Source organism: Psittacula echo (assembly GCF_963264785.1).
Source record: "Psittacula echo genome assembly, chromosome: 10".
Classification (NCBI taxonomy): Eukaryota; Metazoa; Chordata; class Aves; order Psittaciformes; family Psittacidae; genus Psittacula; species Psittacula echo.
The window spans coordinates 945,177-964,494 of NC_137741.1; the positions used below are offsets into that span (position 1 = coordinate 945,177).

A 19,318-nucleotide genomic window follows, 5' to 3' on the forward strand; every position below is an offset into this window, starting at 1 on the left:
TCACCAACACCTCATGCAGGAAAAGAAAGGCAGCTCCTTGCTCAGCTCGAGGTGTCGGTGATGTCAGGCCCGGAGCAAGGAAAAGCCGTCGTCAGTGCTCAGATCTCAGCGGGGGGAAAATAAACCCAAAGATTCCAGGTCACCTTTAGCGCCGAGAAGCAAAACAAAGGGATCATTCTGGTCTCCAGCACCGCTTTTTGGGCGGCTGCCATGAAGAGAAGGAAGCGAGCCCAGAAGGCGCTCCCAGGAGGTGCAAGATGTGCAAAGCTCAACTGGAAATACTGAGATTTAAGAGCCACATGGAGGGATCTCCCGGCATCAGCCAACCCCCTCCCGCAGCAGCAGGGCTGCAGTCAGAAAGTGGCTTTTGCTTCAGTCCCCTGCGGGCAAAGCAGGTGACACTTGATATCTGGGGTGGACTTGCCTACCCGACAATGTCTTCTGCTCCTAAAGCAGCTTCAATCCAAAGATCACAGCTTTTAGCAGTAAAATTAGGTGTAAATAACCTCTGACGGGCTTTATTTTCCATGTAGGAAAGAGCCCCAGAGGAACAGATTTAACTAGCTCATGCAATAAGTAGCACAACTGGGATTAGGGCAATGGCATCTGTTGTGATGCTGACTTTAATGACAAGGACATCTCTTCTCTGCTCTTACTCTGATCCGTGCCAGCTACCACATACATGATTCTGTTCTGTAATCACTTCTCACACGGCCCTGAAGACCTGCAAACCACTTCAACAACGTCTGCCGGTCTTCAAGCACTGTACGTGGGGCAGAGCTGCAAGATCCCTCCAAAAGGGTTACGCAAGGCCAGGCTTATGTGTCCAGTAATACCAGGGATAAATAACGAGTCCCTGACAACAACACAAGCTGTCGGGTAGGGACTCAGCCTGAGCCTGCTGCATCTGGCAAAACGGAGCACCGTTGCTTCAGTTTGCTTCTTTGAGCACAAGTGTTAAACAAAAAGATATAGTAAATGAGGATAATGATAGAAAAATACCAGCAGGGTGCCACTAACATCTTCATTAGCAACCTGAGAGAGGATGCAAACAGCACGGAAATGAGATCTGCAGATAGTGCTGAGCAGGGAGCGGGTGACAGCATCGTAAGGACTGAAATAACAGAGAAGTCATGGGAGGGACAGAGCAGGAAGAGTCTCCCTTGCCTATGGAAACAAATGGCCACAAGTCATAACAGGCTTCTGTGGCAGCTGCACCACCACAGGACAGTGAGCAAGACAGGGAAGTGTTTCATCTGTGGGTGGTGGGAATAATCTGCAGACGTGACTTGTCCTGCACTTGTGGAAGGCTTTCTTCTGGAACAAGTTTCAGATACGAGCTGGTGAAGAGAAGTGTGAGGCAAAGCACAGTGACTGAAGAGAGTGGTATTTGCATGCAAAACCATGTCATCTTCCTCTTCCCCTGAGCTAGGAGTTGTCCTTGTACCCCAAGAAACACTGGATTACACTGCTGACAAGTGGTTTTGGTGCCGGCTGCTGATGAACCTGGGCTGAATCAACAGTGTGAGCAACTGGGATTTCCTACTCCCAGTGTGATCCAACTCACATTTCTGGGCTGGCACTGCAACGATTTTCCACCTTGCTAACACTGCAGTTAAATGAATCTCAGCTTCATTCAGATGCACTTGCTGCTCATGATAGTCCATAAAAACACACATTTCCTCATAAACCAACTTCAGAAACAGGCTCAGTTCTCAGAGTTCAATCTTACCAGCTAGGGAAATGAACGCTATATAAAGCAATCCTGGGGAGGGGAATGGACAAAACCACTGTAAAAAGGCAAAAAGTGAGGAATTACAAATAGCTTGCAATATGGGAGAAGCAAAAAGCCAGTGAAATATGAACCAGGAATTGCCATGACACTGAGAAGAAGTAAATCTCTCGCCAATAGGTGTAATAACAGTGCTCCTGGAAGACACTGCCCTTCCTCCCGTGCCTCTGTGGCGAGGCAGTGCCAGCAGACTGGGAGGCATTTGCAGAGAACACAGCTCCTTGTGAAGGTCCTCCATGGGAGGATTGAAAGCTGGTCGCCTACAGCGCGATTTCCAGATCGGAAGAAGCTGTCACAGCCATTTTACCAGTGCCTGGAGAATGTATTCACAAAGAGAAGGAATTGTTACAGACAGAAAAGTACTTGTGAAAGACCAAAGCGTACTTTTCCACCACTGTTACAGACAGCAGAAGGATGAGAATCTCCACTGAAGACCAAATGGCAAATGAGTGGATGCTACGGAAGAAAATCCCTACACTGGCCCCAGGGTCCTCTCCTCTCTCTAGAGGCCTGCTCCATACAAGGCCAAATACTCCCCTAGATTTCATTGTATTCCAGTCCCAAAGCTCCCTCTGCTGCTCATACTCCAACCTCTCCCCCCTCCACCCTAGACTGAACAGACACCACCTTGTCAGAAATACTCTTTTCATCTCTGGTTTCCAGGCATCTACCCCCGCTAAAAAGCCTCACAGGGCTTGGGAAAGCCAGAAGAGCATTTCAGCATTTCAGTCCCCAGGTGCTGGTGCCTCTCCAACCCTTCATGGCAAGAAGATGCCAATCGGCCTGGGGGATTCCACCTCACAAGATGGTCACAGTTCGCTCTCAAGCCCTGCACGGTCTGGTCATTCCCATCAGACCAAACCTGATGGTGCAGTGATGGGGCAGTGAGGTGAAGAGGTATGAAACAGCACCAAGAACAGCTGTGTTGTGCTTGGTGTTACCCCCAGGTAAATCCACACCAGCTATTCCCAATGCCCTCCTCTGTGTACCAAAATTGGCCTCCAAGAGGAGTTGCTCTATGAATTTCCTGGCCTGAAGTGTCCAGGATCATCCTTCCTTCCCTTTTCAAAGATGGATGTAATAGCCACCTTTCTACACTTACCAGGGTCCTCTCCTGATCTCCACAACCCTTCCAAGGTAAGAGTGGCCTCACAAAGACATCTGCCACACTCTCAGCATATCTGGATGCACAGCATCAACTCTTATAGACTTCCATTGGTTGGGATTTCTCAGAAGACTCCCAATTCTGTCTCCCTTTGCTACAGGTAGTCCCTCTCCTCCTTGAACTCTGCCTCCAGGCACAAGATATCTGGAAGATCTTGCTATTGAAGCCTGAGGTGAAGGAGGCCTCAGCACCTGTCCCTGGTCACCAACCCTCCTGCCTCATTCAGAAAAAGGCCACTTAAATGTCCCTTGAGGAGTCCTGATCACCTCAGTAATCTGTAGCTGTCCCTCCTTCCCTGTATCTAGGGGCTCTGATGTCTCCTCTGCAGGCTCTCCATGAAGCCCTTGCTGCTCTCCTGTTCATCCTCCCTGGTGGGACGGTGTTCACCTCCTCCCACTTCTCCTGCTCCTGGTGAATGCCTTGACCAGAGCACAGCTCTCACCAGTGAGGCCACTGTGACCTCCAGCTCCAGGAAGAAGCACTGAGCAGCTCCAGCAGCTACGGACCTAGATGCCCCTGCTTGGGCCAAGCACCCTCCCTCACACCACGGTACTTGATCCTGCTTTGGAAGCCACATCCAGGTAACATATAAGGTCTCGAGTTTGCCAAAGGAGGATGAAAACCAGAAATACAACATTAATGCTTTGCAGGGCCTTGCCTTCCTCAGTCAAGGACAGCCACAGCATCCTGCTGCACGTCTATCTGTGCAGCAAGGGGAGTAACGGCTGCCCCAAGCCCTTGCAGCATTGGTTTAATTAAACAGGAACAAGTCCTTACTGAAAAGGGTTTCAGAGTATGTGAGGAACTAGTTTCAACCAAACTATCTCACCACCAGAGAGGCTGATGATGGATTTAGTCCGCATTAGCCCACTGCATGCTTCCATCACTGCTGAAATGCATTTTCTCAGTACATTTTCTCTCCAGGCATACAAGACCACAGTGGTTGTGTCTTCTCTCAGCACAAGTCTAAAACCTCCATTCACTGCCTTCTGCAGTGCATCTCATGGAGGTGAGTTACACTGTTTAAAGCTGCTGGCTAATGCAAGCTTGCAAAGGTTTGTTTGCTGTACTCACCTGCTCATTAAATTGCTCTTGCGATAAGCAATCAGTCACGTCCACACAGCCCAGGAGGCATCCGGAGGGATAATCGCTTGGAAATTCCACATCTGCAGCAAAAGAAACATCTCTTCAGGGGTTCCACATCACCACACACATAGCTGGGGTCTGCTAACCCCAGGCGCCCTTCCCTCTCCTCCACACACTTCTACTTTTTGAGGCATAAGGAGACATACAGCTATTTCAACACCCCATCGCTCCTTATCCAGCTCAGGATCTTCACTATGACAGGACTAAGTTCGGGAGATTTTATTATATAAACACCTTTCCCTGCTTAGCTTCTGATGGAGGAACACTGAGTGTGGGAAGAGCTCCTCGCTCTGATGAGGGGGCAGACAATCCTGCTGCATGACATTTAAACTGGGTGACGCACAGAAATACCACACAAACAGACACAGAGCGCAGCCACCAGCATCCTCCTGCCCACACGAGAGAACATCTTCCTGAGGACCTGCAGCTTTTCAATCCTGATTTCCACAAGGTCAGAATCCATGAAAAGTCCTTAACATCACTGTAAACAGACTGGAGCACAAGCCACTGCACACATACGCAAGCACGTGCTCGACTGCTTCTTGCTTGAGCCAAGAAAAAACCGAAGTCCTCTGCTGCTGCAGAAGTCAGGTGCCATTCAATAGTGCTTGTGGTTTGAGTATGCGATCAGCAGCAGGACGAAGTTAAATGCTGCCACCAGACCCATGTGGCTGATGACGTGCAGAAAGGATGAAGAGAATTTCAAGAACAGAAGGTTAAAAAGCAAAGCAGCAATAACTGCTCAGCAGACGCCTTTCTGACACTGCTCATTACGTGGCTCAATGTACCAATAATACAAAGATCCAAGGAGAGAAGTTCACCTTTCCGGAGCAGCATCCTGTAGGTGGTCTCCAGTTCAGAGATTTCCTGAGGGGAAGGTCTTTTAGCAGTAGCTGCAATCCACAACCGCCCCCTATGAGAGGTGTACCAGGTCCTGCCCTCCACCCTAGAGGACAAAGGAGAATTTAGGACTTAAATTTCAGCAGAAATCACCCACATGGACAGGTTTTTCAATCAGATGTTCCACTAATGCAATCCCTGCTGCTAAGCTTTGCCCTGCCTATTTCAACACAAAGCAACGTGTCAGCGAAAAGCTGAGATGGGCAACAAATAATGCCACAAGCAGAGCATGTCCTTATGGCTTCAGAGCAACAGCAAAGGACATCAATCCCCTGCAAGCACAGCAGTATTCCAGATACATCCATGAGGCAATCTGCTCATGCAATACCCTGACAAGCTCAAACAGTTCTGCACGGTAAGAACACGTACAAAGCAGTTGTTAGCTGCAGCTCCTGGGCTCCCAGAACAGGCACCAGGCCCTGCAGCTGTACTGGGGCAGCCAACAGCATCCACATACCACCGGGATGCAAAGGCAGGCACAGGAAGATTTACAGTGTCTTTAGCTTGGGAAGTGAAAAAGCTTTGCTCCCTAAAATGGAAAATTCTGTGAAGGAAAAGGGAAAAAAAAAAAGGCTAGAGAAGATTCTTTGTTCCATACGAACAGTAGGAAAGGTGAATTAACGTGCCAGGGATGCTGGGAGGAAGGAGCTGCTCTTTGTAACCTGATTCTGGAGGGGGAAGTAGTGGCAAGGGGTGTGTCTGTGTGGTTGTGTTTTTCAAAGAAAGCTTGGTGCCACTGTTGGCTTCTTTACAACGGTCAAAAAGACAGTAGAACATGTCACATCTTCAGCCTCTCTGCCTGTCCAAGTCCACAAAGGTACATCTCAACGGTAGTGCAGAAATCCCAGCCTCTCTTTAATTTACCCACTGTGAGAAAACTTGTACCTTCCAGGTTAGCTACTCCCCTGAAAAACAGCATCACCAGCTTCCCAAACCAGGAGTACGCTGGAGGAGGAAGCACAGCTTCCCAAAGCAGGAGTACACTGGAGGAGGAAGCACAGCTTCCCAAAGCAGGAGTACACTGGAGGAGGAAGCACAGCTTCCCAAAGCAGGAGTACACTGGAGGAGGAAGCACAGCTTCCCAAAGCAGGAGTACACTGGAGGAGGAAGCACATCTTCCAAACGAGAGCTCTCAGTAGGTATCAGCTGTCCCCTAAGGAACACAACTTGCCATCTCACCTACAAAGCAAGAGCTGACCAGGACACATCACAGCTCATGCCACCCCTTTACCTTTTAATTCCTCTTACAAGCAAGGAAGCCCAAGGCTGGTGCATGCTGAGGCACCAACCATCATCTGAGATCTCCTGCAACTCTCGATCCTGAATCCGCAACCTGTTCCGCTCGGAGCCAAGCTCATTTCCAGTGTCCATGGAATGGATGGGTTTCCTGTGTGGGAGCAAACCAGTCTGGTCCACCCACTTCAGAGTGTTCAAAAGAAACAAGAAATATGTTAGCACCACTCTAGGAGTTACACTTGATATATGCTGTTCCTATTTGAAGTTTTCCATCATTTAAGGACAGAGGTATTACTCTTATTGGGATCACTCTTCCTTCCCTGCAAACCCACTCTGCTTTCATGCCATGTTTGGCAGTAGAAAAAGCAAGGTCATGCTCTACTCCATGAGGCATTTCCTTTCTATGCATCACAGCTGCACGATGGATTTAAAGAATAAACTTCTTCCTACTATCTAATCCAAATCTCCCTTCTGTCATTTTAAAGCCATTCCCCCTCGTCCTATCACTACCTGCCCTTGTAAAAAGCCCCTCTCCAGGTTTTTTATAAGTCCCCTTTAGGCACTTGGAAGGCTCAGAGATCCTGAGGCATACAAATAATGCTGAAAAAGTCACACAACCTTAGGCTGAGGTTAAAATTCCTCCACATTCCTGAAAAGGAGGCAGGAGACTAAAACTTGGAAAACCAAGAGCAGGAAACAGAGCAGGGCACTGGCAAACCTTCTTTGTCCCCAGCTCAGACTGCTGACAGGGATCTCAGACACAGGGGAGGACAGAGGTACTAGAGCCATGCCAGAATTCACAGTTCATATGCTCAACTCTCCCAGAGTTAGTTGCTACTCCAGAATAAACCATTCAACCCACACTGACCAAAGGAGCAGGCTGAAGAAGACGGGGATTCACTAAAACACCAGGACCCAGAGTTGTCTTTGCTTCTGGGCTCCTGGCTGGCTCGCTCAGCGTGCCACGATTCATGGCTTCGATGGTTTCATCCAACCTGCAAGCACAAAAAGAGACAGGAAAATTCCCCCCGGCAATGTCGCCTTTCTCCCCACACGAACACGTCTGACCCACAGCACCTCCCCTAACTACACAATCTCCCCACTCAGTCTGATTCCTGGCTTGAACACTCACTCTTCTCTACCAGAGAAACTCAGCTTGCTTTGAATTTGAGGTGAATTGGTTCTGTTGGGATCAGCCTTCTGCAGCATCTCTTTCCAGGGCAGCTTTATCTTTAACAGACACACCAGCTACTGAAACCCTGTGCAAGCCTCTCACACTGGGGCTTAGCAGAGGGGCTCAGCAGAACTGTACTGAAAGAGATGATATGCTGCAAGCCAGAAAGACCCTCAAGGAAGAACCCAAACCTGCACCCTCGCATCAGAGGCACCCTTCAGAGGATCAGCTTGCTCAGCTTTCCTTACGCTTCCTCTCCAGATTCAGCCAGACCCTGTCACCTCCAGCTGTCACCTCCTTGCTCTCAGGCACACCGTGGTGCTGCCATATCTCACTCACATGCTGTGGTACTCGGCCATGCTGTTGTCCTCCTCCAGGATCTGCCTGCCAGCGAAGTCGATGGTGATTTTCCTGGTAAGCCGAGAGGCGTGCCGCAGATCCCACAGCTCCTGCTCCCTCTTCTGGAGAGCCTCCCTCTCCTGCTTGGAGAGCCACTGGTTGGAGTCGGTGGCAAAGTAATCTGATTCATCATCAATGACCTGGGTTCGGCGCACACTGGTGAGAAACAACCAGAGCAGCAGCAGATGGGCATGGTGGGACAGTGACACAGCACTGACTGCCCCAAACCTGCCCTCCTACCAGATCTTCTCTGTTCTTGAAAGAGCAAGACCTGACCTGTCAGGGACACAAAACCAGGAATTCAGCCTGGAGAAGAGAAGGCTCCTGAAGGGGAGACCTTAGAGCAGCTCCAGTGCCTAAAGGGGCTGCAGGAAACCTGGAGAGGGGCTTGGGACAAGGGCCTGTAGGGACAGGCCAAGGGGAATGGCTTTAACCTGCCAGAGGGGAGACTGAGATGAGCTCTTAGGCAGAAGCTCTTCCCTGTGAGGGTGCTGAGGCGCTGGCCCAGGGTGCCCAGAGAAGCTGTGGCTGCCCCATCCCTGGCAGTGTTCAAGGCCAGGTTGGACACAGGGGCTTGGAGCACCCTGCTCCAGTGGAAGGGGTCCCTGCCCGTGGCAGGGGTTAGAGCTGGGTGAGCTTTAAGGTCCCTCCCAACCCAAACCAGGCTGGGATTCTGTGATGATTCTATGAATTCCAAACAGGACAAGGTTTACTCTTGTGCCACCAAACTCCAGCATTAGGGTGTCTGTAGCTACAGCCCAGGTTTTAGAAGGAACTCTCTGACGTTTCTGTCGAAGGCAGCTTAGCCTGCAGAGAATTTGTGCTATTTCACCATAGTTTCACAGCTGGTATCTTACCTTGTCCTGTCAAACTCCAACAACTTGTCTTTGTGTTTCACAGCCATCTCCAGGCCTGCTTTAAGTCTGGCCTCTTGGTGAGGCAGTAAGTCTTTGCTTATGACACTCAAATTCCCTGAACTTTCAGCACCTAAGATAGAAAACAAATCACAGCTCAACATCCAGTTGTTTAAAGCCCAGTCTTGGCAGGCCTGCCTGAGGAAATGCCCCCTAAAACAAACACCATTTGAAGGGCTTTGCCCCATGATCAGCACCTTTGCAAACCAGGTTCAAGTCCAAATTTTCCCCCTAGCCTCTCTCAGAGAGTCCTTTCTCCAAAGAGGAAGAAGCATTTAAATGTGACAATGTGACAGTGACAATGTCCAGGTAGCGTTTAGAGAGAAGGTCCTGGTTTTTGATTCTCCTTCACCCTTCCCTAACAATTTGGGAGGTCCAAATTCTGCCCATCTCCAACCACAGGCCCCGAGTCCTCTCCTAAAAGCCAAATTCTCTCCTAAGTGTTGTCACCTCCCCAGCGAGACTCTTGGTGAGGACAGATCACTGACAAATGGCCAGTTAACACAGATCAAGCCACTATCTGCTGCTGTGTGTGCCTCTGCAAATGCAATCCTCCCCCAGAGCACCTCAGCAGGTTTTCAGACCAGCTATTGTTAGTGAGGGAGAAATCCATTCCCAGTAACCATCTCCTCTTTCTTACCATTCCTGGCTAGGGGCCAAACCCCGACAACCAAACAAAAGGGAACAAAGACCATAAAAGGTTTGCATCAAAGCCACAATGGAGCAAACCATTTCACAGAGACATCCTGCAGGCTAACACCTTTCTTTCAGGGAAACAAAAAAGCCTGTGTTCCCCTGTTGTGCTGATCCAAGACAAACAGCTAATCCCATTTCAGCTTTCACCTACAGAGACAAGGCACAAAGCAAGGCCTGGCAGGAGCAGAGGGGAACAGCAATAAAATGGGTAAGAAAAGAAGATCCTGAAGTACACTGGCATAAAGAGAGTGACTTGTGATCAGCCCTTACTCTCAAGCACTTAAACGACCTCCTGCCACCCCAGCAGCTCTAAAGGGAAGCTGACACCAAGACCCAGAGTAAATATCTCCCCAGTTCTTCAGCAAAGTGTATTTTCCAAACCAAGAACACTGTGACCTTGGCTATATTTCAGCTAAACGCAGACAAGCATCCCCATAACGCACAGGTCTTCGCTGGGAGACTGGATATTATTTCCTCTCGCTTTCCTCGGCTTTGTCCCTATTTTTAGCTCCCCAGATAAGTGTTAGACAAGAAGAGTCATTAGAAGATATTAACCACCACCTCTCTAGACCCAGCAAATCAGATAGCAGCACTTCATCTTCCACAGCACACATTCCACATGAGACTTATCCTCATTCTCAAGGACTGCTACAATGATCCAGCTCATGTGATTGATTCAGCAATGCCTAATGAGCAGCCCTGGGGCCTCTACGTGAGGACATTTTATGCTGCCATTTGACACTCACAGTTACCACCTCTGTTCCAAGTCCAGAAACGCTGCCGAGCTCTTGCAGAGAGGATACAAGGAGTCAACTTCCCAGCCCTTCCCTTCCCTTTTAATGCCCACCACAGACACTGTGCAGCAACAAGGGGAAGTGGCTCAGTAAAGTCTGTAGGAAATAGAGTTCACAGCTGTCCTGGCAATTCACATCCCAGAGGAACACTCAGGTGTCAGCTCCCAAGAAAGAATCACCTTTAGACGTTGCCAGCAATTCTTTATAATTTGGATGAATGGATCTAGACAATTTCCACACCAGAACACAGACACTCTCATTTCTGCACAACATCGAGGCAAGTGTAGTGCAGGGAGGCAGAGGAGGGCTTCTGCTGATGTACAGCTGATTGGATTCATTATATTACACGTATAAAATTGATACTGACCTGCCATTAGCTTCTTCAGCAACTTCTGGCTCTTGTTTGAGTCCCGCTGAAGAATGTCCTGCTCTTCTTTAGTGCACACCTAAGGAAAGAAAAAGGAAATGAAGCCTTGAGAAGGATGCCACACACCTGACCAGCTTCAGAGCCTGTGACAACAGCTCACGGTAAGCTGCTTAAAACACTAGACTAGTCCATATCTCCCTCCCTTCAGTGTTACTCACACAGGGAGACTCCCAGTACCTCGTTCTTTCCTAAAAGCAATCCATGAGAAATGTACAGCTTGGTCCTTCTCAGTTCTGTGGGTGGGCATGCTGCTAAGTGATCTCAAAGGATGAGAAATGCACTCAGAACCTTCCGAGCAGATGACCAAACACACAACACTAAACACAGAGGTCCTCCCTCTTGGCTGGCCACTTCAAATTAAACAGATCCTTAAAAATAGCACAGAATCAGATTTAAAGCATTTTCTTCATCCCACCAATGCTTTCCTGTCTCCTGAAGTTAACTTTACCTAATCTGCTGTCATTACCTTGCCCCCTTTCTCCAAAAGGTGCCCTTTCAACCAAACACAGGGTGTAACAGGTATCTCAAATGATGTTCACTACACAATGTGGGAGGGAAGTCAGCACGCCAGCCCTGACTGCATCTCCTGCCCCTTACAAGGCTACAGGGGCCATGCCCAGGATGGGGCTGAAGCCTTGTACGTGTTTTGGACACTGGTGTGATGCCCAGGACAGCCACAGGTGACTGTCATAAACCCAGCAGCTCCAAAGTGATGTAAAGAATGAGGAAAACCTCTCCACTCTCTGATAGGGCACATCATAAAAACCCCACAAAGTGACTCAAAGCCACGGCAGTTCTCCTTCCCCCAGAATGACATCGTAGAGGTTCTTCTCTGCCCAGCTTTAGAGGCTGGAGAACTTTGCCAGAGGAACTTTGATCCTAGAGGCCAATTCAGCCCCACGGCACTCCAAAGCCCTGAGCAAACTACACTGAGTTCAAGTGCAGCAAATAATCCCCCCCTTGTTACTAACCAGAGCTCCACAGAACAAGCAGGGCCCAGAACCCTCCTGCTCACAGACAATGCGCCCACAATCCAGGCAGTTGTTGATGAGTTTGTGCTTCTGGCCCAGGCACTCACAGGCGTATCGCCCGGGGAGCAGCACTGCCAGCTTGTCCTGCCCCTCCTTGGTGTACAGGCTGACGTATTTGGGCTTCTTCTTTGAGGAACTGCTCACACTGCCAACTCCACTGCTGCTCTCCTGTGCCTGAGAATCAAACCAGGAAACAAACTGTATTTGCAGTGCAACACCAACAGCAAAGGGAAAGCATTGACCCTGGAGCAGGCTGGGGAGACTGGAATGGAGCTTGGACCAGACCCCAGATTCAACAGAAAGACGAGCTTAAGCCTGCCAGAAAGGGTCCAAGGAATCTAAACAAAGCAAGGACATAAGGATGTTGCTGATCCACTTGATATTTGCTCCGTGTGATGGCTAAAACTGCATGGGTTGAGGTGGCAGATGTGCCATTCAGTGTTCCAGCCCACAGGATCAATTCACAGGTACTGAAGAGCTGCAAATAGGAGCTCAGCTGTGCTCTGAGTTACTTTCAAGGGCTAATTTAGGTTCCAGCAAAGCCTTGTGCGCCTTGGGTCAGGCTTTGGATCAGGGACTAAGCTTTGGGTCAGGCCTTAGTAGAGAAACCCTGATGAGAAACAAAGCGAGATATTGTAGACAGTGGCTGGATTAATCATCAAATAGTGGAACTCTCTGTTTTCTCCCTCAGACCTTACACCCTGATGGAAGAAACAAAGGGCTCCTCCTCCCACCCAACATCTACAGCAGGTACTGCTGAGAAGCGAATGCTTGAGAAGTTAATTGCAGGAATTAATTACAGCACAGAAATCATTCCAGGGGAACAGAAGAAATCCAACTGCTCCCATTGCTCTGGCAATACTCAAAACCAGATGCTTTGAGAAATAAGCACAACACATTCCAGGCACAAACCTGTCTCATAACACTAGACGAGGCTGGTTTCAGCTGTGGACTGCTCACCAGCCACAGCCACGATGACCAGGAGCTGTGGTCCCTTACCTACTTCAGCAAGCAGCACTCCAACAGAAATGCACTCTTTGGCCTTCAGCTGCTGAATCTGTGACACACTTGAAAATTCCCTTGCAGTGCAAGCACAGCTTTTCTTTGCCTCTCCTCTCCAGTGTCTCTCAACAATAGGAAACAGGGTTTCTCAGAAAGCCTTTCCCAGAAAACCTATTTCCATTCACCACAGAACAACAACTCATGTTCTCTGCCTGCTGCACACTAGAGGATCAGTCCTGCTCCCCATGGCACCTCAGCAAGCACTGCTCTATGGCCCATGTTGCTTTTCTCCATGCTGGTGCTGCGCTGTGGCACTAGGACACCTCTTGTCCTGACTCTTTTTGCCTGCTCTCAATAGCAGCAGGCACCGGTCTAGTGACAAGCAGATGCAGCATTCCCAGCACCCCAGTTCTGACCAATGGCATTTCTGCCACTGCCAGAGTAAAATGCTACTGTCATGGAAAAAAAGAAACAACAAAAGCAGACAACATGACTGTACTCAGCAAACCTTGCAGAGTGTTCCTGATTTTATATATGTATATTAGTTAGCTTATAAGATAACTACAAGGAAATGGACCATTACTGTCCCTTTATACACTCCAGTTCAAAAAACATGTTATTTTGTCTTATCAAACATTACTTTCACAAACACTTTAAGCATGTTCAACAAGATCAAGTGCAACGTCCTGCCCCAGGGTCAGGGCAATCCCCAGCACAAACACAGGCTGGTGGAGACCAGATGGAGCAGCCTGAGGAGAAGGACTTGGGGTGTTGCGTGAGAAGAAGCTCCCCATGACCCAGTTTCAGTGTGCGCTTGAGCGCAGACCCCCCCCATGTGCTTGGCTGCATCCCCAGAGCATGAGCAGCAGCTCAGGGAGGGGATCCTGCCCCTCTGCTGTGTGAAGGGGAGACCCCCCCTGCAGCCCTGATCCAGCTCTGGGGCAGCAGCACAAGAGGGACGTGGAGCTGCTGGAGCGAGGCCAGAGGAGGCCATGGAGATGCTGCGAGGGCTGGAGCAGCTCTGCTCTGGAGCCAGGCTGAGAGAGCTGGGCTGGGGCAGCCTGGACAAGAGAAGGCTCCTGAAGGGGAGACCTTAGAGCAGCTCCAGTGCCTAAAGGGGCTGCAGGAAACCTGGAGAGGGGCTTGGGACAAGGGCCTGTAGGGACAGGCCAAGGGGAATGGCTTTAACCTGCCAGAGGGGAGACTGAGATGAGCTCTTAGGCAGAAGCTCTTCCCTGTGAGGGTGCTGAGGCGCTGGCCCAGGGTGCCCAGAGAAGCTGTGGCTGCCCCATCCCTGGCAGTGTTCAAGGCCAGGTTGGACACAGGGGCTTGGAGCAAGCTGCTCTAGTGGAAGGGGTCCCTGCCCATGGCAGGGGTTGGAACTGGATGAGCTTTAAGCGCCGTTCAACCCAAACCAGTCCATGACTCTAAGATCCTTCATTAGCATTTGATACTACTTCTCCCTGTGTTCTGGCCTCAATGCACCCTCAGCCCCCAGCCACACGTAGCCTGTCCTCATGTACCAGACCCACTCACCTTGGCCAGGTCGAGAGGGGTTTTTACCTCCTCTACATATGTGCTCGGCTCTGCATGGGCAGGTGCCTCCTGCTTGTTTCTTCCTTTGCGTTTACTCTTTTTCACTTGCTCTCCAGCCCGAGGCACTTCCAAAGTCTCTGGAAGCATGTGTAAGCACAAGAAAGCGTGAATAACAGCAAGAGAGAGATGTCCAGTCTTAGTGAATGAAATGGGCTTTACATCATCACAACAGACAGAAATAGGAGCAGGCACGAGCATTTGTGACATCTAATTGTTTATAAATTGAATAACTGAGTGAAGCTTATTTGAGACTTCAATTCCTTCCTCCTCATAGCACTCACCATCCCTTTTCCGATATGCCGGCACAGGCTCAAGTGGCAGCTGGGAGCATTTCCTCCACCGGGCCAGCAGCTCTTCCACAAACTGACTTTTCTTCCCGTCAGTACCCTGGATGAGGTCAACAATGTACTCCCGGATCTCGTCCTCATTTGTTATTGACAAGATATATCTGTGAGGGGTGAGGATGGAGAAAAATGGGTAAAGGGGCTTCTGATCTGAGGAAAGCAACAGTCTAATTGCACACGTATGCAACTTATGTCTCTCTTTTCTGTAGAGACCATGGTATGAAATGGGTTTATAAGTCAAATTTTGAGAGACGTTTTGGGAAATCTCTTGTGGCTATTTCACTGCAAAAAAAATTACGAGGTATATTATTGTAATGGCTTTAATCTGACAGGAATGGCTTTAGCCTGCCAGAGGGGAGACTGAGCTGAGCTCTTAGGCAGAAGCTCTTCCCTGTGAGGGTGCTGAGGCGCTGGCCCAGGGTGCCCAGAGAAGCTGTGGCTGCCCCATCCCTGGCAGTGCTCAAGGCCAGGTTGGACACAGGGGCTTGGAGCAAGCTGCTCCAGTGGAAGGGGTCCCTGCCCGTGGCAGGGGTTGGGACTGGATGAGCTGGAGGGTCCGTTCCAGCACGAAGCCCTCTGTATTTCTAAGCTCTTTCTGCCCGTTCCAGCACAGGGACATCACCCCCGACCCTTCTGCCGAGCACCGAAAACTCCACCCCGACGCTCCAGTTCCCACCAAGCCATGTACAACACGGAGCCGCACAACGCGCTCCTGCGGACACACACGAGATCGCGGCGCGCCCTCCCTGCGCTGCCGCACGGAGCCACCCCCCGGCGCGGCGCTCCCGCAGGGCTGCCCTGCAAACACCGCCTTCCCCCGGCGCTGGCCGCAGCGTGCCCGCTCACCTCACCACCTCCTCGCCCACGTCCAGCCCGAAGTCCCCGCGGAGCTGCTGCACGCACCAGGCCAGCAACCCGCTGCGCGCCGCCATCTTCCGCGCGGGGGACGGGAATCGGTGCCGCACCTCCGGCACCGCGCCCCGCCCCCGGGAACGCGGCCCCGCCGCCACCGTTCCGGGCCTGGTCCCGCCGCGCCCTCGGGGCTGGAGGCGCTCGGAGAGTCCCCCGGGGCGCACCCCGAGCCCCGCACATAGGCCGGTACTAAAGCCTGGTTAAGCAAACACGCATGAAAGCGAACACTAAAAGGGAAAGGGAGCGATAAGTGTTGCAAAGGGAGGGAATGTATTTGGGACCAACAGCTGCTGAGACATCGGACCTGCTGGGGGAAAACGGCGTGGTTTGTGAGGAAACACAGAGCCCTGGCTGGGAAATGGGAGTGTGAGGTCCATCACCTGGCCAAGGCAAAAGCCACCGGCCCCAGCAGCTGCCAGACTAAAGCACGTGAGCCCTGCAGCTCACATCACATTGGCAGGGCACAGCTGACACCGCGAGGACAAGGTTTAATCTGCCATAACCTGCAGGAACTGGGCTGCCTGGCTTTCCACACACACGCTGCTTAGCTGAGTCTTCACGGCAAGACTTCACTTGCATGTCAGAGAGAGCTTCAGGTGCAGCCTGGAGCTACCAAATGGTCCCATCCCCGTGTATGGGCTCCATGCCCGGTGTCCCTCCAGGAACACCAACTTGCTCACCAAGGGCCTGGATTCCCCTCTGGCACTGCCTGTTCACTGACATGCCACCAGCCCCGTGGTGCATTTCACCTGGGAACAGATCTTGCTGGGAACAAAAGCCCACGAAGAAGTGTAATTTTTCACAGAGCAGTTTTCTCCCACCCTGTTCCCTGTCAGCTCACCTTGAACCCACCTCAACTCACATGGGTGCAGAAATAAATGGCCCAGAACGCTGCAGGGCTTTCTGGGCTCCTGGCGGCACTGACATGTTCTTAACACACTTTAGGCAGGCAGCAGACTGTTGGGAGCCAAGGCTTCATCCCTGCAAGCACCTGGGAAGGGAACAGTGTCCCTCTGTCGAAAGGCTCGGTGTTTTCAGTGGCACAGCTCAGCCCAGCCATTGCGGTTTGTCACGGCCAGGGGCAGTGTGGCTGCTCCCCCGTGTGCCACCCCTTGCCCTTGCTGGCCGGCCTGGGGAGCCAAGGTGAGGGGGGGGCCATCGCCCTGCAGCCTTCAGGAGGAACAGAGTGCCCTGCCTGGGAGGGACCGCGGTGATGATCGACAGACAAGAGGAACCGGCCTCAAGCTGCACCAGGGCAGGTTTAGATGGAGCTGAGGAACAATTCCTGCCCCAAAGGGTGCTCAGGCATTGGAACAGGCTGCCCAGGGCAGGGCTGCAGGCACCGTCCCTGCAAGTGTTCACACCCCGTGGAGACGAGGCCTCAGTGCCATGGGTTAGTGGTGGCCTTGGAAGCGCTGGGGAACGGTTGGACTGGATGAGCTTGAAGGGCTTTTCCAGCCTGGCTGATTCCATGGTTCCACGGTTCCATGGTTCTCAGCCGCGCTGAGCAGCCCCCGATGGCTGGGCCGGACCTGAGGAGAGGGGCGGTGATGGGGCGGTGCTGAGGCGGGGCGGGGCCCCGCCGACCCGGCGCGTTCCCATTGGCCGGCGCTTGGCCAATAGTGCTTGCCGGCGGGTGGCTGCATTTCCCGCGCGGGCCGGCAGACGGGATGGTGCGGACGAGGGCGGAGCGCGGCGCGCGGCGGCGCGTACCGCAAGGGTGCGGGAGCACCCCGGCTCACCGCACCGCGCAGGCGCCGTTCCCCGCTCCGCTCTCCCCGCAGTGCCGGCCGCCCGGGCCCCACGGAAGGCGCTGGGATTCAGCAGCCTCAGCGCGGGACCGTCGCCGACCGCTAAGAGAGGTGAGAGCGGGGTGCATCTCTCCACCCCCCCGCCCGGCCTGCGGCGGGGCTGACGGTCGCTCTTCCCGCAGGAAAAGGCCGCTGTGTGGTGGGGAACCCGGTGTGCGTGAGGCCTGTCCCCCCTTGGCAGAGGGGCATTGGCGAGTTCCTGCAGCAGCTGCTGAAGGAGAACCGGGCGTCCACCAGAGAGGCGGCGGGAAGCAACAGTCGGGGGCTGACTGCTAAAATGCAGGTGTCGGCTGTTGTCCCTCTGCCCGCAGCCCCCTGAAAGCCGCTGGGGCATTGAGGAGCCTGTTTCTCTCTCCAGCTTGGAAACAGCACCGCAAGTCTCCACATCCTGAAATTGCGATGCTCTTCCCTTTGCCTTCCTTTTCCCAAGCTAGCTGTGGTCCTCAATCAGTTTCTCCTCTAAAGTTGCCTGGAGCCAGCCAAAACCGCTGCGCTCCTGCCAGATCTGCGGGTCACCTGGGCCTCTGCTGGGGCTGGCAGAGGTGTGCAAGTGCCACACTTCAGGGTTGAGGGGCAGGGAAGGGGCGCTCCGTGTGCCAGAAGCAAAACGCAATACAGACAGGGTTTGTACACTCGAGTTCTGGTGATTGGCTGCAGCTGGGCTCTTGGGACACGTTGCTTGAGCTTCATGTTCACTTCCTTTAAACAAAACGATTTAGAAAGCTGTCTGAAGCATGACAGAGCTAAGCCCACCTGCAGGGCAGCAGCACCACAGACGCAGCTGGTGCTCTGTGTCATTGCTTCAAAGTGTGCCCTGATGCTGTCAGTGTGGTCTGTGAGGTGGCATTAAATAGCCAAATCCCTGGTGCTTTCAAATAAGACAGAAGATGATGTGCTTGTCTGCCTGCAAGGGCTGTATTGAGGCTGTCAGCTCATCCTTGGATGAAACAGATGTGATGAATCTTCCTCTGTGACTGCTTTGAAACTACAATTGATTTTTGAAGGAGCTGAAAGTTGTCGGTGTGTCTCTTGACCTCTGTATGCTCCTTGAAATCCTGTTTCTAGTAAGGCCTGGTGAAATGCAGCACCTGTCTCCACTGACCTCATGGGGCTTTGCCAGAAATGGGTACAGTAATTTGTAGTTCAGACAAATTCTCTGTGCTCAGACACACTGCACACAGACCAGAGTGATGTGATGCTCTGTGGCTGTCATCTCTGTTTCAGAAAGGCTTAGGAGACCGCAAGTGCCTTCTCTGTGTCAGAAATTGAATTGCTCTACTGAGCTGATGCTTCTGAGATTAACTTGTGGGCTGCACTACTGACTCAAAAGGTAGCCGTGTCTTACAAGCACTCTATTCTCAATTGTCAAGGGTTTTTCTCTCAAATATAGATAATATTAAGCCACCTGAGGCTCCCCCATGAGAATTATTCCTGAACTGTCTTGAAGGAAAGCAAACCAAGACTTCTAAGCACACCCCACCTCAGAGAAACAAAGATGTGCACTGTAGTGCTGCACACCTTTTGTCTCTGCTATTTTAACTTTGTTTGGCTGAGTGAGGACTGCGTGGTGATAACCCTGTCGAGAATGCACAGTGTCACCATCTAAAACAACTGAGAGCTTCCCTGCGTGTTCAGGAGGAAGTAAGAGCTGGACTTGTTTAACTGCACAACCGGGGGGGTTATTTTCAGTCACATGGGTTGAAACTTGGGTGTGAAATGAGAATTAAGTTGGCAGGTTCCTGGAAGTGGTGTAGGACCTGCATGCGGCCTTCTGGGTCAAGAAGGGTGATTCGAGAATGTTTGAGGCTGTATCAATGTACAATGGTTTTGGCACTGAATTAGGCTCTCCAAGTGGAAAGATCAGTGTGTGCTGCTTCATCTGGGCTTGAGAGCTTAGGATAAAGCAGCTTGTGTCGGTCTTAAAGTCGTTATGTGACCCCGACCTTAATGATAAACTGCATCTCCTATGCTCAAGCTAT

General features: G+C 51.5%; 1 protein-coding gene across 2 annotated transcripts in view; it reads right to left on the reverse strand.

Moving 5' to 3' along the window:
* Window positions 1-15,565, reverse strand: part of TRIP4 (thyroid hormone receptor interactor 4) — a 30,675-nt gene extending 15,110 nt beyond the window's left edge. Inside the window, exons 1-12 of one of the 2 annotated variants that reach the window (XM_080626173.1) lie at window positions 15,463-15,565; window positions 14,554-14,720; window positions 14,213-14,349; window positions 11,615-11,848; window positions 10,584-10,662; window positions 8,670-8,799; window positions 7,753-7,968; window positions 7,108-7,234; window positions 6,235-6,422; window positions 4,925-5,049; window positions 4,032-4,123; window positions 1,852-2,105 (exon numbers count right to left, since the gene is read on the reverse strand). In XM_080626173.1, the coding sequence (XP_080482299.1) occupies window positions 2,085-2,105; window positions 4,032-4,123; window positions 4,925-5,049; window positions 6,235-6,422; window positions 7,108-7,234; window positions 7,753-7,968; window positions 8,670-8,799; window positions 10,584-10,662; window positions 11,615-11,848; window positions 14,213-14,349; window positions 14,554-14,720; window positions 15,463-15,548 (1,602 nt within the window). In that variant the 5' untranslated portion in view covers window positions 15,549-15,565 and the 3' untranslated portion in view covers window positions 1,852-2,084. Of the gene's footprint in view, window positions 1-1,851; window positions 2,106-4,031; window positions 4,124-4,924; window positions 5,050-6,234; window positions 6,423-7,107; window positions 7,235-7,752; window positions 7,969-8,669; window positions 8,800-10,583; window positions 10,663-11,614; window positions 11,849-14,212; window positions 14,350-14,553; window positions 14,721-15,462 lie in introns of those variants that run through there. The other variant, XM_080626172.1, reaches the window with a different exon arrangement.
* Window positions 15,566-19,318: the final 3,753 nt, after the last annotated feature.